The following is a 24,744-nucleotide window of genomic DNA, read 5'->3' on the forward strand; positions in this document are numbered from 1 at the left end:
TTCCAGATCCTGAAAGCAACATTTATTGATTTTTTTTTACTTCATTAAAAAAACAAAATATTTTTGCAATAGTATATTGTATAGTAAACCATTTGGACAGTCTTTCATGCTTTTGTCATATTGGGGGGGTCATACATCCCATGGAAAGTTCACCATTTATTACATACCAATGTGTAACTATGTCTCCATGCAGGCTCCAAATTCCTTTTTCTCATTGTGTATTTTTGAGCACACAGTCCCACTAGAACATCTCTCGCCAGGGTTCTTAGTTTAGAACAGCGTGGAAACATCTCCTGCTGTTCTAAAATGAGACCTGTGGGTTTTTCCAAATGTCTCAAACTGTTTTTTCTTTTGTAAAAAATACAGAAAATGTGCATCAACGGTCAAACTCAAACAATACAGGTGTCACACGAGCTCAGTAACAAGTTAAAATAATCTCCTTCAATACCTGACAGGCTAAAACCAAAGCAAATTCAGCATACTAAATACAATCAGAAGAAACCTTCACACCAACTGAAATGTCTAAAACTATAATTAGCTTCAACCGATGCCATTTTGCCCCCCCCCCCCAGACAGCTGGACTCTAATATTTACAATAAATAAAAAAGAAAAAATATATATATATATATTTATCTACACATAGAATGCAGACACGTAGCAACCTAAAAACTTGATGCAAGTTATGATAAGACATTGAAGTATTTCCGAAAATAAAATAAAAAAATGTACATGTATGTTTAATCCCATAGAGTGGGGGAGGGGCGCTGCTTTGCAAACACACACAAACACGCGCACACAAACACATTGGAGTTCCAGGCTGTGTCCGAATTCACGACCTACTCCCAAATTAGTGAGTGTAAAGTAAAGTAGTGAGTATTTGTCCGATTTGCATTAAAATCCAGGGCAATGGACAGTCCTGCACTATATATGCTTTTGAGGGTTAGGGAGTACTGACGGTATTCGGACACAGCCATAGTGTTGGTGGAAACAGGATGCGTATACGTCACCCGCGTGAATAACCGTTAGGCATGCATGTGCTGCACACACGCGCATGCGGCCAACCATTCCAGCTTTAGCAACTCCCATTACAGCAATAGAAAAGTCAAGCGAGTGCTCCGCTCACGACTAGACGTCGCGTACTGTCGAAGGTAAAATGCACAGGCCGCGGTATTTACCGTGGCGAAACAAGCATTTCCGTTCACCTTGACAGATACACTTGTACACCCATCCTTATCTCTCAGTTCCCTTTTCCAAACGCTACGGTTTCGTGTAGCGCAACACCAGGGGCGGAGTCTGGTTCCCGGTGGCAGTTATCTGGTAAGAAGTTTGGCAGTAGTTTTCTTTCCTCCTGAAGATGAAGACGTAAGGACACCATCTATCCTTTTTTATTTAGTGGTATTATGAAAGTGGGGTAGCTGAGCGACAGGATTGTCATTGTCAAAAGCATAGCAACCTGTGGCTAAACTGGTTTCTTACTGCCCAAGAAGAGTTCCAAAGATGCTAGTCGTAATTGGGCTAAAACTAGCCATGCCTCCAATAAATGGGGAAGTTTGGTTTGAAAGAGTAGACTCCGATCCGCCCATGTTTCCTATTTCAGCTTGACTTTAGTTAGTCTCATCACGTGGTACCAGGCCACAAACAAAAAGTACATCAAAGTATTGTATTCATGTTTAACCTCCAAAGAATGTTTTGTTTTGAAAAGATTTTGCTAAACTTTAATCATTTGGATTTGTGTCAATATGCTTATCTTGTTCATGTGATACAGTACCTTCACACATCACTACACCTATAAGCTTCTTTTTTTGCATTGGTTTTCTTAAATCAAACACTCAAAACCATATGACTTTTCTTTGGATTGCTATCATACCTCTGTATGTAATAAAACGCGACTGTGTTCTGCGTTGTCACAGGTTTTTTAATAAAAAAAAAATTTCAGTGGTAGGACCAAAACAAAACTGAAAAGTAGGTTGTTCGTAAAGAACAAACTTCTGAAGTCTATTCCCCAAACTTATCCTACATGGACCGGTACATAAAAATATTGTTTCCCACAAAACTGGCCAGTGGGGGAAAAAAAGGGGTAAGTAGTTAGGTTTAATATTACTGTACCGGCTTGTACTGCAAAAAAATGCCCATAATACATCTGTTTAAAACTCATGTGTTCCACAGGAATACTCCTACCTAGTTTTCAACGTGATGCAACATGCTAAGATCAATTGGACAACTTGTCTGCGTAACCTGACAGAGGATGGTGCAATCTGGTTACTTTGGTAGGATTTGGATTATTTAAAAAGTGAAACACCAAAACTGTAAATGGTTAGTCAAACTGCACCATATAATACAAACATGGTTCCATTGGTTTTGTATGGGCCATTCCAATGGATACCAACAACTTCAGACATTTTGTTATTTTTAAGTTTTGATGTTGGTGCAGAGGAACTCTGAAACTTTCGGTTTTATTGGCTGGAATTTAGAAAATGTAAAGATCATTTAATGATAAAACCTAAGAAAAGGTTTTGTGAATCGGGTCACAATTGATTCATCAAAAGGTAAATGGGATCACTCACTTGTGTCTAAGGGTTTGCTTTAGCTTACCCGGTTTACCCTGTTTGCGACTTTTGATGGTTCTTCACAGTTCACATTCTCACTTTTTCACGTATGACCAATTTTCATCCATTCAATGTGCTCAAAATATACATATTGTGTGTGTGTGTGTGTGACACGGCCTTGAGTCTAGTTCAATGTGAGTTTTCTTCTCCAATTTCATGGTCACTATTAGGAATAACACCAATTGCAATAATCTAAACCGAATTTGATTTTAACTTTTTATGACTTGCTTTAGTGCTCCACAGCTTTTTTTGAAGTAATGAGCGCTTCGTGCCAAGACTATAACAGTATGACAGAAGTACCGATTTGGGTGTTTGGTGGGTTCTGTTGTATGAATGAATTTGCATGTTAAGTCAAGTCCGTGTCAATGGAACGGTGAAAATGTTGCTTCACAAAAGAAATCTTTAGAACAGGGTCAGACATTAGTATGTATGCAATGGAGAAAATAAACAAGCTCTGCTTTGTTTTGGGTATGAAGACAGATGCACCTGTAGATATAGGTCACTGTTCTCTGCAAAGGCACTAGAAATTGGGCTGAGAGCTTCTTTATTCTCAACAAATCCAGAAATGATAGGATTCTGAAAGTACATATGTTTGTGGAAATAGTAAAGGGGTGGGATGGTCTGAACAGGTCTGCCAAGTTGGAGTACTTGACCATTACGTTAGATTGACGATATATCCACTTTATTTTTTAGTTTGTGTGCTGTAACGACAATACGGTGCAACAAAAAAAAAGTGACAAGCAGAAGACACGCATAAGAGGCTACACGCATAAGAGGCTACAAGTTCCACCGACCGGCTGCTAAGATGATGAGCCCTGGTTCCTGTCGGCTTCCTCAACTTTACAAACAGGTCTGGAAATATAAACCTCCTTATTTGAGTATTTTCATATAATATTATATGTACAGTCTGTCTTTAAAAAAACCCCCACTAGTTTCTACTTTGAGTCACACTTGTCACAGCTGCATCCACAAAAGACACTACTGCCATTTTTATCGCTATCACTCAGCGTCTAACACTCCCTGAAGATAGGACAATAAACCGTACCTAGATCTCCTTAGGCGCACATCGGTTTTGAAGCGCAGCACATCTCTGAAACGACCAACACATGGTTGGTAAAACACTCTTTAGACTTACTCCATGCAGATGCTAATGAACGCGACTTGATGCATATTTGCCTGCCTGCGGGTCGTATACCATGCTTTCGCCAAACGTAAACCAAAGAAGATAGCACACAAACTTGAACACATCCTTCTTTTGTGGTACATTCCGTCTGCTTTTCCACTTTGCATAATATCCATCCTTTTCACACCTTCTTTGATTCGTTTGGGGGAATATGTGTTCATGGGAAAGTCACAGTGTGACTGGGGGCTGACGATGTGGAAAATGAAGTGTCAGCAGTCTCGGTGACAGGTAGCCTTGGCTGCTGGAGTGACAACCGCCGCTGGGGCAAGTGCAGAGCAACCCTTACCACAGCAACTACCACCACAAGAAGGGTTCCATTTGCCAGGGTGACCGTGGCAACTACTGCGACCAGGCGGCAGACCTTTCGTTAGACAAATGAGTTCATGGCATTGACGGGCGACGGTGCCTCCGAGCTCTCGTTGCCTTCGTGCGTGTCTTTTTCTTTCTTGCCACTGTACTGGCCTATGAAGGAGCCGTCTTCGTTGAACTGTCCGTCCCCGCCCTCCCCGTAGTCCACCAAACTGTCGTCGCTTTCATCGCGCCGCACCGTCCCATTAGACGGTGTCCGGCTGCCTTTTAAGGGCTTGTGGTCCTCCATGTCACTGTAAGGCATAGAAAATGAATGAATGCAGTACAGGACCCTTTGAGGGTTCTTGAAACTTTATACACATTGCGTACGTTGCGTTTCCACTGCACAAGTGTTGGATGAACAATATTATGTAGTCTCGAAATTTGTTTCACATTGAATTGTTGGATTAGAAGTAGAACAAATGTACAAACAGATAGACTTCAGTAAAACATTACAAACTAGCTTGTTCTGGTTACACTGGGGTTGGCTTTGCTTGTACAGTGGAGCGGCTCAGTCACAAAGGAAATGTGTTGCATTAGTGCTTTAGATGGTTCAAGCCTGGGTGCACGGCTAGAGAGGATCTAGCAAACGCGTGCTGTTCAGTCCTTTGCACCTTTGTTTCAATCAAAGTTTGGAAAAGACTTCAGTCATTTCAGTCCGTTCCATTTTTCATGCATGAATTAATGCAATGAAAAAGTCACGATCCTTCTTTGATGCGAAAACATCTGTCAGCTAAACATTTTAAGCTAATTTCTTTTTATAAAAAGCTAACTCACAAAACGCTAAAATGAAGGCATTAAGAAGCAGTAGAGTATGTGATGTGTAGGCCTTAATGTTTGTTTGCCAAGTTTATAGAGGCATAAAGTCTGTTTATGGCTGGCATTAGTGATGTAATCACAAGTAGACATCTGTCAAGTACTTTGGATGTAGTTTGAGACACATGGTTCCATGGACTGCTAGCATTAGCAAATAAACAAAAACAAAACATTTGCAACAAATATCACAGTAGCTGTGTTTGCTCTTCTAAAGGCCATGTCCCACAGCCACTACGTACATTTTGCTTGTATTGCACAGATGAAAATCGGTCATACGTGAATACATGTAAGAAAAACTGAGAAAATGTGTGGTCTTTATGTTAAATCTTCACAGATGTATCACAAATGAACCACGTTGAAAACCATGGCAGAAATATGAATAAACCACGCAAAGAACACGTAAATCAATGTAAAGCATATGTCGTTTGTGATTATTGCACTGTTTATCTGTAATTCATTAGTAATCTGTGCATTAATTACGTCATTTTAACTTGATATATGCGGAATATAGGCGAAATAAAAGTTTACATCGGTTGTACATGCGTGAAAGGTCTGTTAGACCAGCGTGGAACAGTCGTGGAAAGCCACAAATTTGTGTATGCATCTTGCGAAAATCGTGCACAATCGAGTAAGATTTACGTAAAGATTGCATATAAAATATGTATAATATGTGCAAACTGCATTCTTAATTGCAATTGCAATTCTTAATTAAACATTCTTAATTAACCAAATCGGCTCAAAACCGAATTTACGTAAAGACCTGTCGGCCGAAACATTCGACGGACATCTGCGCACATTGACGAGCGCAAGAACCAATTATGAATGACGTATATCACCCATGAATCACGAAAGACCGAAATTGAAAATGCGCAGAATGGATGTAGTGGCTTTGTGACTTAGTGGCTTAAAATATCTTTCTTTCTTGAAAGAAAGAATGCATCAATCACTCAAAACTACTTTTTATATCTCACCTTCAAATACACTTCCTTCTTAAGCTAACTGCTAAGCTAGGCTAGTGAAGCTAATTATTTGGCATTGATTTATGCATTCTGAACATCAAAAAATCCTTCATAACAGTAGCTGCCATATTATTTGGGTATTATGCACAGTCCACTTGTGATTTACTTTATTAATATAGATGCGCCTTAATGCCAGTAGTAAACAGTTTATAAGTACAAATGATGTATTTTGTTGCTAATTTTAGCTAAAGTTAGAACATTCTCTGGACATTCTACGAGCTGCATGAACTGCATGCCAATTTTAGCACATCTTGTCTTACCTCTCTATTGACCTGAACCCCAAGAACAGAAAGATAAAAATGCAAATACACATGAAAATTGTTCATGTCAATTAAAAACCCTTTTTTAATGTGCAAAAGAATCACCACGGCTTTTCTAAATGAAGAATGGACATGGGATTGTTAAAGCAAGAACAGTGCTATTAAAAGATGAAATACAAAAAAAAAGACTACTGGATTTTCCGTACAATAGGGCACACTGGTTTATAAGGCACATAGTCAATGAATAGTTTCCTTTTGAAATTGTCGAATAAAGTGCATTTTTTGCGAGCCACATGAGTCAGAGATAAGTCCATCATTCAGTCAGAAATAATTAACTGTGTTTACAGGAATTCTAGAACTTGCTTGTAACATGCTACATGCTAGCCACGTTAGAAGCGTAAGCCACATTAGAGAATTTACAATACTTGTAACTCCCAACCTTGTTTGCAATATGTAAAAAACAGACTAACACAGACAAAACTATTATAAGACTAAGCTAACTCCCAACCTTGTTAGTAACACTTAAAAAACAAACGTCTGACACAGCTACATGGTAACCACGTTAACGTATTTACAATACCTGTAACTCCCAACCTTGTTTGCAATACATAAAAAACAGGCTGACATAGCTAAAACAAGTGTTACTGTGACAAAGCTAACTCTCAACTTTATAAGTTACACGTAGACCTTAGTCACGTTAGAAGCGTTAGCCATGTTAACATATTTAAAATACCTGTAACTCTCAACCTTGTTTGGAACACGGAAAAAAACAGACTGACATAGCTAAAACAAGTGTTACTGTGACAACGCTTACTCCCTATCTTGTTAGTAACACGTGAAAAAAATAGACTCTCTGACACAGTTACACGTTAGAAGCGTTAGCGTGTATATACCGAGCAACATAGCTAGAGTTAGTCACGTTAGCATATTCACAATAACAACCAAAAGAAGCATTTTGACAGAACACACCTCTCAAATTGCTTCAACATCAGTAAGCACAACCAGATTATACTGTAATGTTTCAAATCAGCCACACTGTCATTTAAAAAAGAAAATCCAGTTTTTTAAGTGTGCCTTATCGTGCGGAAACCATAGTAACTGATAGAAAAAAAAAACAAAGTTTCCATATAAATTTCAGTTATTTTGTTAATATTTATCAAGGTGGTAAAATTGTGTTTTTTATTAGTTTTGGAACTTGATGCTAAATGCTTTACTAAGAAGGTGATATAAGAGTTATTAGGACTTCTAGTTTTGCATGAAAAAAAAGCTTTACATGATACAGGATGTGGGTTAAACATAAGATAGTTTAGACTGTGCCTTGCCTCCATTGAGTGTTTCGAAATGGAGTCTATAGGGAAGAGTGTCTCAGCAGCCTGGTAGTACGTTCTACATACAAATGACCAAGTGACACAAGTGTAAATCTCTAATTGCGTTCACGTCTGACCTAACTATTGGTACAAAATACATTATTATAAGTTGCTTCACACCTGTACTCTCCAAAAGTCCCATCATCCTCCTTCATAGGCTGGATCTCTGGGTCTTGGTGAGCATCTTCTTTCTCTTTTACTGTGAATTACATTAAAGACACTTTAAATCTTTAACAATCCATGTTGGTAAGTTGGAAACATTAATCTAAAGAGTTACCTGGGTATTTTCCACCTTTGTTCCTCTTGATGAAGCACACTATGAGAAGCACCAGAATGAGGAGAGCGATGGCACACATCAGTCCTATAAACCAGCCCTGGGTGGCGATGTCCACCTGGCGGTTTGGCACAGCTGGATACAGAAACAGGAAACCGGAGGGAAACATATGACAGAGTAAGCCAGCATATTGTCCAAACATAAAAATGAGCAGATAAAATGGGGGGAGGCTGCTCTCTTCAAGCTGAGCTGCAAACAAAAGATGGGATTCTAAAATGAGTTGATATGAAAACAAATCGTGAGACAAAAAATACAAGATGAAAGAAATGAACACAATGGACCTTAAGGATGATGAATTAAAATGGCATGCTTGAAACTACAGAAGCTACTTTCGGTCACAATTTATGTTGATTAACAATCGATGGTTGTGTCTGAATTTCTTCACTACTCACTGCTGAGCACATTTGCCATTTTGTAGAGCTACCCGGATCTACATTTACAAAATTCCCAAGATATTTAGAAGAAATCTATGCGAAAAAACCAGCGTGATTTGATGTTTACTAGATCGGCGAATGTAGACCACAATGCAATGTTTTAACTATTTTTTATGTGAAAAACATGTCTTCACTTATTTTTTATTAGCCTTCCAAGTTTTCATAATAAGAACACAACAATAGTCTTACTGAAATTAGGTTTTTACAACGGGAAATCTGTGATGTCACATTTTCCGTTCATTAATAAAATAGATAGTGAACATGGTTTCCGAATTTCTTTTTACGGAAGTTGAAAACGGCCTACCGTACTTTTTTTAACAGTTTCTGTCTCGTTATATCGTCATGCGATAGATCGCGTAAAATTTTTTCTCTACAGGTAAATTGGCAGCACGATAATGTGTCAAAATGAGCTACAATGCATCCAGTTAGCATTCAATGCTATTCCAACATTGAATCAAGATTATATTCTGTGTATTTCAAAAACAAAGCAATTAGATTTTCGTTTTGCCTTGATAGTTTTTTCGCAAAAAAAAAAGAGAAAAACTTCAATTAGCATTTTTTTTAATGAAGCTGGGTTCCTAGGTTATATTTTCATGAACACAAATGAAGCTTCTATTATTTAATTGCCTAAATGTGTAGTGTTAGCAAAAACAAAAAGACCTGAGGACTCTGGATGACACTGGACATGCACAGAAGTACACAACTGCACAGTTATGGTTGAATGAGATACTAGATATCAGATGATGGAAACAAAACTGAAAAATAACAAAAAGGGAAAAAACCATCCACTGTGAGGCATGCCGCCTCACCTGGCACTGTAACCGGCACTTCCTTTGAGCTGTGCATCCGTTCAGCCTCATCTGTAGCTACCACACGCACTTTATAGGACATCCCCGGCTTTAAACCCTTAATCATATGTGAGTGCGTACCATTAACCCACTCCTTTGTCCAGTCCTCTTTACCTATAGTGTTTGCAATGGATGGAAAGGAATTAGCCTTCAAAAAGACGTAGTAGTAAGAGCACTTTTAAAGGTAATTTAGCGAAAGCATGCATGTTGAAACGCAAATACAAAGAGAAGCCTTACTGTTCTCTAACGTGTACTGCACAGCTACATTCTTATGGTGTCCAAAGTATTCCCAACTGATCATTACACCCTCCTCTGCTAGAGATGCATTAACTGCGCCAAACGCAGGGCCAACGGTAGGCGCTGCGCACACAAGAGATACAACAAAACAATTCTTTTTTTTTAAATAAAAAGGCAGCAACATTTGGAATAATTGTTCAAAACTTACAAATCAGTGTCTAATTCGGTAAATGGATTTGGTTGGTGATGTGTGTTTTCATGCATCAAAATGACTACCGTATCTTGTGCTGCAAGAGCAAGACCAGAATACTGTGCTCACTTCACGTTTTTTTTTTCTGTCCTACCAACAGAACTATTTTTGAAGACAAATTGTTGCATATCATCCATTCTGTCTGGAGGAAAGTAACAAGAAAAAAAACTGAGGGCAATTAACTTATTCAGAAATAACTCCTACAAAAATACCTTAATTCAACTTTGAAACACGGTGGTGGTGGTGGTATCATGATATGGGGCTTTTCCATTAAATCCCAGATTAAATTAAAGAAAGAAAAGAAAAGAAAAGCCTACTGGTTTTATGATTTGTAGGTACAACTAAAACTGAAATTTAAAAAAGTACCTACATTGTTATTGTTTGCTATAGGTTGGTGTTTGTGTGACAGTTTTAAAAAGTCATGCTAGTGCAGAAATTGAGAAAATGCGAGGAGTGTTGCAACTTGCAACAATGCATTTTGGTTGGCGATTTTTTACAGTTTGGGCAGAAAGAGTGATAGGGGACATACGGGGAGCGCCAGTGCCCTTGTGAATTGGGGGTTGCAGAGACTGAGTGATGGGGAGGGTTGGGTGAGGGGACTCTGTGGGGCCTGAAAGAACATGGAAAAGAGTGAAACAAAGTGCAAACTGTGCATAACATTTAAGCAGCAACTAACATTCCTGCATGCATTTTTTTTAATGCATCTGATTACAATACAAATTTGTTGGTACCCCTAGGTTAATGAAAGAAATACAATGGTCAGTTCTTGGTAAGCTTAATTTTCGCATCCTTAAACATGGAGATAATGTGTCCAGCCAAAATTCTTAACATTCTCTATAAAGCTCCGTGGTTTGTTGGTATGGAATGTAATAACTTTTGGTCTCACCTAAACATCTCCTTGGTCGTCTTTCTGGATCCCATTAGCTCAACAATTGGTTAACCTTTAGGGTTCACCTTTAATGTTATGTGGGGTTCTGGGCTCTTTTGCCTTAAGCTTTCCTTTCTGAATATCTCTTGTAGTCACAGGAACGTTTCGTCTGTTGTTTTCCCTCTTACCTAAACTCTGCGTGGTATTCACTATAGCCTTGGTCACATATACCTGTACAGGTATTGCAGGCTTCCAGTTGTTTAGTCCGGTAGAGGATCGTAGAGAGAAGCAGCTGCGTCTTAAGGGGAGGACAAGTATGTCTAGCAGTTAAACTCAAGGGACTTCATGACAAATGAAACGTGCAATTGTCATGAGTTTGTTAAATGTATCGTCAAGTATATTCTTTGGGCCTTCAAGGTAGGTAGAAAAGTGCCAAATAAGTATACGCCATTTACCATTTTGCACATAAGTCTGTTTAACAACAATTCAAAAGCAATGTCAAATTTGTATGATTTAATTTTCAGATTCTTAGAAAAAAATATAATTACTTTTTTTTTTTTAAGGTTTCAGTTATTTCAGTGACCATGCTTTTCTTGAAATTAACAGAGGGGTACGAAACTACTGTATGTCTATGTCTATGAATTAAAGTAGTTAGACAGCTAAAAAATACAAAGGAGCCGCATGTAGAAGTGCATTCAAATTGAAGCAAATGAATTTGAGGAGGACAAAAACAGAAAAGGAACAGATCACAAGCACGACTAATCTAACATCTAAAGATTGTAGATTTGACATCGGGACAAAGTCAGATTAGGTCATGCATTGTTGTTTGTACCATATTTAGTAAAACATGTAGTTTGCTATCATTTTTACATGCATAAAAATTAAATATTAGAACTACTGTATTTTTCGCACTATAAAGCACAATTTTGTTTTTTCAAACCGTAACAAAGTTGGGTATTGTTGTAAATATGCTAACGTGGCTAACGTGTAGCAATGTCGGACAGATTTTTTTTTTTGTGTTGCTCACGAGGCTGGGAATTAGTGCTGTCAGCGGTTTTTGTCTATTTTACGTTGCATACAAGGTTGGGTGTTCAAGTAAATATACTAACGTGGCTAACATGCTAACATGTTGCCCTGTGTTTTTTCTTTACATGTTACTAACGAGGTTGTGAGTTAGCGTTAACTGTGTCAGTCTGTTTTTTTTTTACGTGTTGGATACAAGGTTGGGTGTTCTTGTAATTATGCTAATGAAGCTAACGTAGCATGTCAGTTTTTTATTTTTTATTTTTGCTTACAAGGTAGGGAGTTAGCATTGTTGTTTTTGTGTTGCATACAGGTTGGGAGCTAAAGGTATTGTAAATATGCTAACGCGGCTATCATGTGAGACTGTTTTTGTCGTTTTACCTTGTAACTTACAAGGTTGGGTAGGTAGCATTGCGACAATGACATTTGTTAAAGCGGTTTCAGTCTGTTTTTTACATGTTAAAAATAAGGTTGGCAGTTACAGATATTGTCAATACGCTTACCTGGCTAACGTTTTTAACGTGGCTAGCACTGTAGCATATTAAACCAATTTCTAGAATTACAGTGAACACAGTTAATGAAGTCTGACTTTAGGAACTTATTTCTGACTCTTTCTTAATACGTCTTATAGTTTGGTGTGGCCAATATATATGACAGGTTGGAAAATAGACCATTCATTGAGGGTGTGCCCTATAGTGCGGAAAATACGGCCTAGTTTGCATTGTTTACAGAGTGTTAATAAAGTTAACATGCATGGGTTACCTTTGCCCGTCTCTATATTGGGCTGAATACGAGCTTCAGAAAGAAGAGAGAGACAGAAATTAAGGAGGTATAAGACGAGTCATGATCATAAATCTGGAGAGAAAACCTAATATGTGGAACAAAAATGGGATTTTCAGGTATCTGACCTCTTTTGGTTCACATGTGGCTAGATGCTAACAGTTAATACACATAGTCTCACCTGTATCCATGGCTGTGAATGCCTCTTCTGTGATGGTGGGACCAGAACCTTTAATCGTCCTCGCGCTTAAGTAAAACTTGTAGAGCATACTGGTGTTCAGGTGGTCCAGGGTGGTGGCCGTTTCGTTGGCAAAGAAATTTAATTCGTGGACGAATCCTTGCTCAGCTGACTGGTTGACTGTAGTTAAAAAAAGATGTGGATGAGGAAAAAACAAGAAATAAACGTAGGACTTTAGTAGCCTGTCAGCCTTTTTTTTAATCACCTGGCTGGTATCTGAGTGTATATCCCGTGAGGCGGCCATTGTTGTTGACTGGAGGGCCCCATTCAAGTGAGAGGGAGTCCAATCCAGGACTGATCACATTCAGGAAGGAAGGAGGTCCTGGAACTAAAAAATGAAAAAGGAATGATGGGAAATTTATGAACAAACGACATTGGTAAAGTGGCAGAAAAAGTTTAAAAAACATAATTGGACTCATTTTTTTTAATTGAGGATGTCACAGTCAATCCAGTTCTGTTTGTGATTTGCTAAATTTGGGTTTTACGTTCTAGATCCTTGACCACTTGGGACAGGCACACCAAGGCACTGGATTGTGCCCCCTTGTGGTTGCATTCAGCTACAATGAATCAATGTTGAAATCTTTTTGATATATTTTGATTTTTTTTAAATATTTCTATATTTTTTTCAGACTCCCTTCCAAAACCACTTTTTTTTGATAAAAACAATATTTTCACATAAGTATTTTTATTTTTAACTGAACAGAAATAAAATGTTCACTACAATAAATAGAAAATGTCACATTTTAAACCAACACAAAGCTGCTTTTTACCACAAAGAAAAAAGAAACCATATGAAGGAAACCTGATTATTCAGTTTGATTAATCAATATTGCAAGACTCTTAACATTTATGATATTACAATAAACAAAAAAATTCACATTTACATTCATTTCTAAATTGTTTTTCTAATGACGATAATCCAAGATGATTTTTAATCTGGATTAAGCCTCAGACTCACCTCCCTCAGGGGTCTCAAAGGTCTGGTTGGAGCTGGAAGGTCCTTCTCCTTTGTTGTTTAGAACCTTGATGGAGAGCCTGTAGATACTGAAAGGTTGAAGGTCGGGTATCTGTCCATGACTTTGGTCTCCGCTGAAAACAATAACTTTCTCCCGCTGCTGTCCTTCTTCCTCTCCCCCAAGCAAACCGCGTAGTTTTTGGTAGGTCACCTTGAAGAATGAATTTGATACAACTGAGACAGGTAATGGGCAACTGTTATGGACTCTGACCCTTTAAAATGATGGAATAAGAAACCAAAATTTTTAATTTGTTCAGCCAACATCTATGGATCTAACAGTAAAGCTGTGTGCACATCAGGCATGTGTGACGTGTTCAAGAACATGCTGAACGTGTTTTTTTTAGCATACCGTGTTAACATTAGACTGTCGCTAACCGATACCAGCGCTTATGCATCAGTTGGAAGAGGCTTGGTGTAAGATGTTGAAGCGGTGCAAATCGGGTGAATCTTGCTCCAGGCTTTTTCTTTCACACCTCAGTTCCGATATATGAAAGATTTGGTGTCATAGAATTCTGGCTGGACACAAACCGCCATTTTTATTACGTTTGGAACTTCCGTGTTTTGAAAAGGAAGTCATCTATATGTCACTACCAAATCCATACCCCTTATTAGTCAAAGTTCAACCGGTTTAACTCTTGGCGAGCGCTCAATCATATGTAGCACCCGAAAACTGACTTGAAAACTTCCCTAGGGATGCATAACCGTGCAAATTTCTATCATGGAAGCCTGAAATGCGCATATATATGTGTTTACATAGACTTTCTACTGGAAGTGCTTGTTTGAACACGCGTTCCCGAGCCTGGTTTGCAGGTAGCTTTAAGGCTATGAATTCTCAGGAGTCTGGCGATACGATACGTATCACGATACACATGACACAATACGATGTATACCCCAATATATCCTAAGACTATATCAGACTTTATCTCAATAAAGTTGTTATGTATGGGACAGTACTGGTACTGACTTGGAACAGAGTTTTGGTACCCATCCCTGGTTGGGTGAGTTGTGTATGTCTCATTGAGCTACTCAAAGAGGCTCTGTAAAATACACTAAACAACATGTTTGCTAATGAATAATTAATTAAATATCGTTTTGGAAGCATTTCAAATTGATACAAGTATTGCTAAATGAAATATCGCAATATTTCACTGAATCGATTCTTTTCCGACACCCTAATGAACCATTTTTTAGCCATGCCAAACCTAAAGATAGTGATTCTGCAGGAATCTCTTAAAACCCACACCTTGTATCCTTGAAGTTGCCCTCTAACCGAGGAGGCGTTCACAGGCTTCCAGTGAACCTCTGCCAAGGTGCCATCCTGAACCCTGACCTGAACTTTTTCAGGAGCGGACAGAGGAACTACACACCAGAAGAACCAGGATGTTAGGGGGGGGGGCTTTCAATTCTGCAACAATCAGAAGGAGAATAAAGTTGTTCCGAAATTCACTTACCATCTTCCCCAGAGTATCCAATTGCAATTTCCGGATCGGGGCCGTTGCCGTAATCGTTAAGAGCCTGAACTTTGATTTCATAAGGAACGTAGGTTGGAGTTCCATCAACAACCAGTTGAGACTTATCAACCACGTTCTGAGAAGACCAGCTCTCGTCCATATCCCTCCGTTTCCAGTGGACTTTGTACTTCAGACCTGGTCCGTTGGCCTGGTAACCTGTCAGTGGCTGCACAGTCATTTCAGAGAGATTAGTGCCTAAAAACATCAAAACCCCTTATTTCCATTGAGTGGTACAGTCCAGTCTAGAATGGTCCAGGTAATTCAGGAGAGCTTTTCCACACAAAGTTGGACCATTCAGGGTGAAGCTAACAACAATGAAGGTCATCCAGCAGATAATTTTTTTTTTCTGCTTGGCTTTTGGCACTTTGAATAAACGAAGAATTAAATTTTGTTTGAGAGAAGATTGCGGGCGGCGAAAAGGAATACAGCCACTTTCTTGGAGCTTTCTTTTGGTGCAACGACCTTCAGCCAATCCACCGGGGGCCCAAAAAAGGTATGTTGCTGTCCGACGTCATGGGTCCATTTTATGATGGACCTGGCCATACCGCTCAGGCCTTTAAGAATAACCTCCTTATGTGATTTAGCTCCACGCCAGACTACATCCCTTAAAGCTGAGTTTTTAGGCGCCGATTCAAACAGCTCAAGCCATCTTACCATCCAGGAAATAACCATGTTGTCAGGCTTTGTTCCAACTCCTTGAACATTTGATGGATTTTCATCAGGAGCTGAACAAAAAAAAGAAGTTATTGCTCGGCATGGTTGTACATTTTACCATATCAGCATTATATTTATTTAACATTTTGAGTTCATGTCTATTACCAGCAGGGTTGGTTCTGTATTGGCTTGATGGGTTACTGGGCTCGCTGTAGCCGACGTTGTTCCGAGCCAACACCCTGAAGGAGTAGTAAACGTATGGAGACAGCTCCAGCTGGGTTGTGGTTTTGGAACCATCGACTTCTGTTAAGTTTACCCACAGTCCTTTATGGTGCAGCGAATCTTCATACTGAACCAGAAAGCCTGGGTAAGACACAAACGAAATAAACATTGATGTTTTGAAAGTAGACAAAATGCAGACAAACTCCTAAAAAAAGATTATCGATTCCGTTTTTTTTTAAACTTTAGAAACAATTTTTTAAATTTTTTGTTCTTTTCTTGATCAAAATCTTGAACTCTGAACAAACTCCACTGTTTTTCTAACCACTCTGTTTGATTAGTTTTTATGATGTTGTTACTCCATTCAATATTTTTTACTCAAGAAAAGCTTTAAGCCCTTTAACCCGGAGTAGGTGAAGGTTCTCAGTCATTCCGGGGGCGTTGTCCTGAAGTTGAGTCGTAGCAACTGGCCGTAAAATCTACTTCCTTGAAATGTTTTCCTGCTCATCCAAGAGGCTTCATCAGTCTGAGTGGTGCAAGGAAATGCGGCAGAAATGTAGGATTTTTACAAATCACAGAAGCAATGTCTCATACTCAGTATGGGGCTGTTGTTCTCATCTCCAGGGGTCCAGGTGAGCTGAACGCTTCTTTCCGCCTGGTCAGTCAGTTCTAGGTCAGTGGGCGGGTCTGGTTTTCCTGCAAAAATGAAAGAAAACGTTTTGCTATTGTGTTTAAAGAAAAATATTTTTTATCGTTATTTTAAAGCCCCACTCAAATGAAAATGGTGTTTTTAACATGTTCTTGCCGCAATTTTCTGATGATGGATGAGAAAATTAAGCTTAAAATTGCATTTCTGAGGTTTTTTTCTCTCCAAATTGTTGTGAATCAGGAGAAGATGAAAAAATGCTGTTTGAAAAATAATAAAAAATAATAAAAGGAAATATGCTGAGCAACGGGGAGGGGAATTTTGTGAATTTTGAATTAACTACTGCCACTATACATAAACTATGTCCTACAGGATGGCAGATTTTTGTAATTTTAGCAAAAAATAGCAAAATCATGATGAAGCGGCCCACAGGAATGCCTTGAAAATAGTTCCAGTGATGATGGGAGTGGGTCTTCAAACATAATCAATGAAGTTCCTTATGCACGCATTTAAAGACATTGTAAGCTGCAAATGCTTCTGGTCAGAGGATCAATCCAAAGATGGAGTGATAGAAAAATGAAAGCTGCACTGTGGTTGGTTTACCGTAGAAAATTCCAGGTGTCGGAGTGGACTCTGACAGCGAAAAAGAAAAGGAAAGTTCCAGACAAGGATAAAGTGTTAGTGGCTGATTGAGAACAGCAGAGAAAGCAGGTAAATACTGAAGACAAGAGGTTCTAGGAGGACAGCTAGGATGTGGTCAAATAGAAACCAAAGCCTAACAGCGGAGACCAAAACAGGAAAGGTGTTTGAGACAGAGGAAGAGGGAAAGCCTGAAGGTGATTGATTCGTATTAAATGAGGTCAATACATAATAGAAATATTGATTAAAGAAAACAGAAGTGAGTAGATCCGCATGGATTTACGACCAATTTTTATGGTCCAGTGTGAACACACCGACGACAGTGAGCACGGCGCTGGCTGAGTCCTGATCCAGGCTCGTCTTCATCATGCACGTGTAAGTGCCTTCATCTCCCTCAACCACGTTTTTGATGGTAAGACTATCGGAGTCCACCTCAAACCTGAAATGAAAATTAAATATATATAAATATATATATATATTTTTTTCAATCAAAAACACTCACCGGCCAGTTCATTAGGTACACAGTGCTAGCACCGGGTTGGACCACCGTCATCCTTGGTGGAATAGATTCATAAATGGTACTGGAAACATTCCTCAGAGATTGTGGTCCATATTGACATGATAGCCCCATGTCAGTTGCTGCAGATTTTTGTAGGCTACACATCCATGATGCCAAACCACATCCCAAAGGTGATCTATTGGGTTAAAATCTGGTGACTGTAGATGCCATTTGAATCCAGTGAACTCATTGTCATGTTCAAGAAACCAGTCTGAGATGATTCCAGCTTTATGACCCGGCACCTTCCAGTCATTAGAAGATGGTACACTGTGGTCCTAAAAGGATGGACGTGGTCAGCAACAATACTCAGGTAGACTGTAGCGCTGGAACCATGTTGAATTGGTACTAAGGGGCCCAACGTGTGCCAAGAAAATATCCCCCAGACCATTACACCACCACCAGCCTGAACCGTTGATACAAGGCAGGACAGACCCTTGCTTTCATGTTGTTGACGGCCAATTCTGACCCCACCATCTGAATGTCGCAGCAGAAATGGACACTCATGGACACTCATGGACACTCAACAGGGAACGGTTTTCCAATCTTCTATTGTCCAATGTTGGTGAGCCTGTGTGAATTGGAGCCTCAATTTCCTGTTCTTAGCTGACAGGAGTGGCGTTCCATGTGGTCTCCTGCTGCTGTGGCGCATCTGCCAAAAGGTTGGACATGTTGTACGTTCAGTGATGCTCTTCTGCAGACCTCGGTTGTAACCAGTGCTTATTTGAGTTCCTGTTGCCTTTCTATCAGCTGGAACCAGTCTGGTTTGCTCACTGGATTTTCTTCTCCTTTTTTGGACAATTCTCTGTAAAGCATAGAGTTGGTTGTGGGTGAAAATCCCAGTAGATCAGCGGTTTCTGAAATCCTCAGACCAGCCTGTCTTGCACCAACAACCAAGTCACTTCAATCACCTTTCTGCCACATTCTGATGCTCAGTCTGAACTGCAGCAGATCGTCTCGACCATCTCTATAGTACATGTCTGAAGGCGTCGAGTTGCTGCCACGTGATTGGCTGATTAGGAATTTGCATTAACGAGCAGTTGGACAGGTGTGCTTAATAAAGTGGCCGTTGAGTGTGAGTGTAGAAATAAACATGTCATTGTCTGTGAGACGCCTTGTGACGGTCTTTTGTACCTCTCATCGTCCGGCAGCTCTCCTCTGTCCTTCAGCCACGTCATTATGGGAATGAGGGATTTGTCATGTTTGACTTTACAATCAAATCTAGCACTCATTCCTCTCTGCACCACCTTGTACTTCGGTTGCTCCAGGATGCGCGTGGGTTCTGGACAACAAAAAGGGTTATAAAGCTGATGCTGTTAGTTTTGCCGCTAATGTCTACCCGAATGGGTTTGCCGTTTCTTTACCTTTAACTTCCAAGTTGACCGAGTTCTCTCTCATCCCCAGGTTGTTCGTGGCAACGCAGGTGTACTTCCCAGTATTTAGGACCTGCGCCACCATGATTTCCAGAGTACCATTCTCATGGATCACATACTGATCACCATTCTCAATGCTGATCCGGCCATCCTTGAACCTGGACACAAATTAAAAATTAAAAAAGTTTCTTATTCATTGAACTAACGGAAAATTAAACTTTTATTTTGGAAACCCCTTTGTGCTTCCTACCACGAAATAGTTGGTATTGGTGACCCGAAGGAAGAGCAGTCGAGAAAAGCTGGTCTGTTAGTGATAACTTGGTACACTTGGTTGGGTGGAGTGAGCATCTTTGGTGGCTCAGCTGTCAAGAATTAAAAAAAAAAAATTAAATCCTTAAATCAGTTTTTGTCAAATAAATCCTAAACTGAGAAATGTAAACTCAATGTTGAACAAACGGAAATATGCAAAGCCTCAAACGAATGTTAACTGGAAAATCAACTGGAAATCTTTGTATTGCATTTAAATACCTACAGTACATGTAAAAGAAAAAAACTGCAACTAACCAAGAACGCTGACGAAAGCGTTAGCCATGACATAGCCAAACTCGTTCGAAGCGTTGCATTGGTAGACGGCGCTGGACCCGATCTGTACGTTGCTGATGATCACAGTGTCCTCGTCGACTTTGCGACTTCTGTCCGCAGCGGCATCTGCCACTCACAAGCAGAACAGAAAAACATCAGGACTTCCTGTTTGAAGCTACTTTAAAAACCAAATCATTGGAGGCATGCCATTTCAACAAGTCACCACTAGATGGCTCGTTGTGAAATAAAGTCAGTTCTCATTTGGTTTAAGGTGATGTGGCCAAAATTATAACACAATCAAACAAATTTACACTTTAGATTGAAAAACGTACATTTAATCTATTAAATTGCATTCATACAGCGGTCCTTACGTCATAAAAATAAGCCACAAAAAATTTCCATAATAGAAAGCATTTTTTCTTTTACAATAGTTATAGATGTTTTAACCCTTTACCACCAGAGATGTCACCAGTTGCGAAAAAACATACGCTCTTTCAGAAACCAAGACTTTTTGACCGTTAACGCGATGAACGTGTTGATCTGATTCTGACACGGACAAAAGCGGCTTTTCGTATTGGCTAACACGTTTTCTAACATAAAGTGTTGCATATCAGCGCAAAGCCGCTTTTCTTCGCTTCAGGATGTGCTGGAATTACCTACATAGCCTAAACGGTTGATAAGTTACGGTAGATGAAGATTGTCAACGCTGGAGCTAAAGCTCTGGTGTTAAAGGGGTGAAGGTCGTGTCACACAGCCACTACGTACATTTTGCAGACGTTCCACGTACAACATTTCTGCACTTCCAGGATACACGCGTGATGTGCATAATTCAGTGTTTCTTGAGTTTGTCATTCGTCGATGTGCGCAGATGTCTGTCTGGGGTTTCGGCCGACGGGTCTTTATGTGAATTTAGTTTTGAGATGTTCAAAATTTTTGGTCGGTTGAGAATTACGCAGTTTATGCGTACCGGTAGTCTACAAAGTTTGTACCCATTTATGAAGTAAGTCTTACACAATTGTGCATGATTTTTGCAAGATGCATAAGCAAATTTGTGGCTTTCCACGATCATTCCACGAATGTCTAACTGACTTTTCACGCTTGTGCCACCGATGTATAACTTCTACATCGTGTAAACGGCGCACATATCATGGTAAAATTATGTAATTGACGCACAATTCATGTTTTACGTAGATTTCCGTGTTTTTTGCATGTTTTTTTCCGTACTTCTTCCGTTCTTTTAACATGGTTAATAAGTGATACATTTGTAAAGATTTCATGTAAGGACCACAACTTTTCTCACATTTTTCACATTTATTCACGTAGGACCAATTTTCATTCATGCAATATGAGCAAAATGTACAAAGTGGCTGTGTGACACGGCCTTCAGGGTGTATAGCTCCTCACTATGCACTTTTCTCTCTTTGTTTAAACGTTTTCAAAGTTCAAAACGTCATAGAAAAATACGTCTATATATAGAATAAGGATAGCGACTTGATACTCTTTAAAGCCTCACGTAAACTGAATGCATTCTGTACAGAAGGCACGGCATGCAGGAGATTGATTGACAGGGGTCAACAGCCAATCAGTATGCAGAACAAAGTGCGCTGTTTAAAAAGAAAAAGAAAAAACGTCGAAACTGGGAGGCTACAAAATGTGAACCCCGATATCGCGAGGAACCACTGTGTTTCAAGTTTAAGGTTTCCTTTTCATTGACGTTGAGGTAGAGTGGTTTTATGACATTTTACAGATTCTTTGTTATTAATCCTGCTGGTCATTAACTGTACTGCGGCGTATTTGTGCCGTATCAGAGGAAAGCATCATATTCTCGTTAACCTCAATGTCTGCAAACACTCACTTTCTATGGGAACCCCATTGACAAACCAGCTGATTTTTGGTTTTGGGCTGCCGTTAACACGACACGTTAGAATCCCGGTCTCGTTGGGAGCAAGGATCAGGTTCTTGGGGGCACTGATCCAGAATGGAGCAGCTGGGAAAACAAAGAAGAGAATATTAGATGTGTTTTTGGAGAAAACTTGACTGAAAAAAGTTTTGCCTCACAGATAAACCAAGCTGATTTGGCTTTTTTTCCCCAAATGTGAGATCATAAGACGACAAATTGAGCTATGAATTTTGAATATATCTCCTATTACCTCTTTTTAGCTCTTTCAGGACTTTTCTAGGGTTCACTGATAGACAAGGTTGTAATGAAGCTAACCGGAACGTACCTTTGACAGCGACTTTGATGACGTGGTGAACTAAGCCCAGCTTGTTCTTAGCTGTGCAGCGGTAATCCCCTGCATCCGACTCACTCACATCCGAAATTTGCAGAATTTTACCAAAATTGTGGAGCGCCATTCTGTTATTCGGAAGCTCTCCTCCCACCTTCTGCCAGGAGACATCGGGTGTCGGCCTATCGCAGAAGACATCACATTTAGCCCTTATTCTTCTTTAGTAATTGGGTTAATCTTTTAGGTAACAGGGAGTAGGCAGCTGTTGGAGGCAAAATTCCACTTACAACCCCTCAGCGATGCACTCCAATTGAAGAAGTACCCCCTTTAGAACCATCTTGGTGCTGGTGGGCTCTGAAGGTAAAAGGATACGAGGCCGCCGTTCTCCTTGAGGATTGTCTGAACACAACAGAGGAAAAAATATCAAAGACGACTTTTGGTTAAAGAGGGTTAAAGTTTTTTCTTTTTTTTAGGTTTGGTTTTATTCTAAACTAAAAAAAAAATTGTAAAGAAAACAAAAAAATGTTGTAGCACCTTAGAGAAAAAGCCTTCCCCCGTTGCCATGGAAACCTTGGAGTTTCTTACTCATCATTCTTTATGCGATGATCATAAAATAAAGACTTTGATTTAAATGAGTTAAATTATTTTTTTTTTAATTGGAGCCAGGTCAGTTCAGCAGATAACCACTAGGTGGCTTGTTGCACAGGATCCCCCACACCCCATTCATTTCAATGTAATTCACAAAATAACAGGTGACCCTTAACTCTACAGCCTTATGGGAACTGTGAGGCTACTGGTTTAACCATCGTCACACGTGGAAACCTGACATGTGCATAATCGTGCGTCTACATTAACGTTTGAACGCAAGTGGGCCCTCAAACATGCGTTTCCGAGCCCGGTGTGAGCGCAGAATTTGTCAAAGGCACCTGTACAGGCGATGTGGGTTTTTTAAGTCTTCCGAGCCAGAAGAGGGTCGTGGAAGGTGCAGCCGCACCCTAAAAAGAGCACATGTGTGTCTTGTAGTTCCCGTGTGGTGGAAACGACCACCTCAAGGGACGTCATGAAAACATACCATTATCGAGTGTGTGGTAAATATACCCTGAAGTCTTTTTTTTTCTGGGGGCAGTTGAAAAACTGGAAAAACTGTACGACGCACCTGCGTCTCCATTACCTCACCCTAATTTATGGGTGTTTTAAGTGTTCACACCTTCGCCCACAACAGGCCTGTAGAAAAAATGTGTGTGAGCATTTTCGCTCTAAGATCTTAAGGTGCATGCCCGTACATATTTATCCATTTTTCAGACAATCCGTATCCACCTACAGTATAGGGGCGGTTAGAACAACAGGCTTTAGTTTCCCAATTATTTTCCTTTGAAAGTCATTCTTGACTATATTTTATAGCTTCATAGTTTGGGATCCACTACTGGACTTTAAATGACAAAAGTGTTGAAGTGGGGAAAAGCACTGGTGGAGCGAATGTTGGCTAAATCACGGGATCAGGGATTAGGATTAAGATGATGGGTTTTATGCCAGGGAGGTAAAAATTGGGGCAAAGGTCATGTCAACTGGGCTTATGGAGGTAAATATGGACACTCACCACCAGAGAAATCAGTGAGATTGTACAAAGCAGCCAGAGTCTCATTTAGAGTGTCCACTAGAACATAACAGAAGAAAGTAAGCATGCAAAAACTAGGAAACATGCAGGGAATTTGATGTTAATCCTTTTTTTAATTGTAAACGCAAAACTAAACAGGTGCGTAAAGATTTGGGATGGAAAAAGTCGTATATTTGAGCTTTTTTTCCAGTCATCTACTTACTGTCTAGTACTACTACTGAAATAGGCTGTTTCTGCTGGATGGTCTGTGTGTGGGGGAAACGAGCGTAGCAAATGTAATCATCCCGAGCATCTTCTGGGAGAACGTTGGAAAAGTACAAGTCTCCGTTCAAAGCCTGGGACACTCGTTCATCCAGCTGCAGCCTCTGAAAGTCTGCAAGAAAAATGCCAAATATTTCACTTTTAAAACCAAAAAAAGAATCCAACATTTGTATTTTTGGACTCACTGTTATCCATCCAGAAGATGACAGGAGGCGGAAGCCCCGCAGGAGGCTGGCACCTCAGTACCAGGGGGGCCCCCTTCTGCCTGACCATGGCTTCATTTCTCTCCTTTGGCCATAAGGGGGACCCTACGAGTCAGGAAACGGGCAACTCAGAGCTTTGCAAAAGACTTCACACTTCTTTTAGTTTTTGTTGACACAAAATGTTGTTATAGACCCACATATATTCACTGTCTTTAACATGTTCTTGTGGCATTTATTTTCTGATCTTGGAGGACATATTTCAAGAAAATTAAGCTTAAAATTGCATTTCTGAAGTGCTGTATCTTACACACTGCGGGGTCCACCGTCAATACTTCATCTATTTTCGCAATTATGTTATTTATAAGGCACCTTAAGCGAAAATCAGAGACAAGTCCACCAGTTAGTCAGACTTTATAAACCTCCACAATAACTCTGGAACTTGAATGGAACATGCTACATGTTAGCTAGATTACCATATTCATAAAACCTGTAACTTCCAACCTTGTTAGTAACACATAAAAAAAGCAATCTGACACTGCTACACGTTAATTACGTTAGTGCATTTAGAATACCTTCAACTCCCAACCTTGTTAGTAACACATAAAAAAAAAACACTACCTGATGCTGAATA

At 39.7% G+C, this 24,744-nt stretch overlaps 1 protein-coding gene across 11 annotated transcripts in view; it reads right to left on the minus strand.

Annotated features, from left to right (window-relative positions):
• Positions 1-24,744, minus strand: part of LOC101156543 (neuronal cell adhesion molecule) — a 63,065-nt gene continuing 38,321 nt past the window's right edge. For 2 of the 11 annotated variants that reach the window (XM_023952196.1, XM_023952194.1), the window contains 27 exons: positions 24,096-24,218; positions 23,852-24,022; positions 22,322-22,433; positions 22,032-22,216; positions 21,662-21,793; positions 19,789-19,932; positions 19,475-19,586; positions 19,216-19,382; positions 18,986-19,133; positions 17,610-17,734; positions 17,260-17,289; positions 16,605-16,706; positions 15,957-16,154; positions 15,792-15,862; positions 15,078-15,303; positions 14,870-14,985; positions 13,570-13,777; positions 12,817-12,939; positions 12,555-12,731; positions 12,356-12,388; positions 10,232-10,312; positions 9,453-9,575; positions 9,177-9,329; positions 7,877-8,008; positions 7,720-7,798; positions 6,233-6,244; positions 1-4,391 (listed from right to left, as the gene is read on the minus strand). In XM_023952196.1, the coding sequence (XP_023807964.1) occupies positions 4,157-4,391; positions 6,233-6,244; positions 7,720-7,798; positions 7,877-8,008; positions 9,177-9,329; positions 9,453-9,575; positions 10,232-10,312; positions 12,356-12,388; positions 12,555-12,731; positions 12,817-12,939; positions 13,570-13,777; positions 14,870-14,985; positions 15,078-15,303; positions 15,792-15,862; positions 15,957-16,154; positions 16,605-16,706; positions 17,260-17,289; positions 17,610-17,734; positions 18,986-19,133; positions 19,216-19,382; positions 19,475-19,586; positions 19,789-19,932; positions 21,662-21,793; positions 22,032-22,216; positions 22,322-22,433; positions 23,852-24,022; positions 24,096-24,218 (3,518 nt within the window). In that variant the 3' untranslated portion in view covers positions 1-4,156. Of the gene's footprint in view, positions 4,392-6,232; positions 6,245-7,719; positions 7,799-7,876; positions 8,009-9,176; positions 9,330-9,452; positions 9,576-10,231; positions 10,313-12,355; positions 12,389-12,554; positions 12,732-12,816; positions 12,940-13,569; positions 13,778-14,869; positions 14,986-15,077; positions 15,304-15,791; positions 15,863-15,956; positions 16,155-16,604; positions 16,707-17,259; positions 17,290-17,609; positions 17,735-18,985; positions 19,134-19,215; positions 19,383-19,474; positions 19,587-19,788; positions 19,933-21,661; positions 21,794-22,031; positions 22,217-22,321; positions 22,434-23,631; positions 23,779-23,851; positions 24,023-24,095; positions 24,219-24,744 lie in introns of those variants that run through there. The other 9 variants (XM_023952198.1, XM_023952197.1, XM_023952199.1 and 6 more) reach the window with 8 other exon arrangements.

The sequence above is a fragment of the Oryzias latipes genome, chromosome 23 (assembly GCF_002234675.1).
Source record: "Oryzias latipes chromosome 23, ASM223467v1".
Taxonomy (NCBI): Eukaryota; Metazoa; Chordata; class Actinopteri; order Beloniformes; family Adrianichthyidae; genus Oryzias; species Oryzias latipes.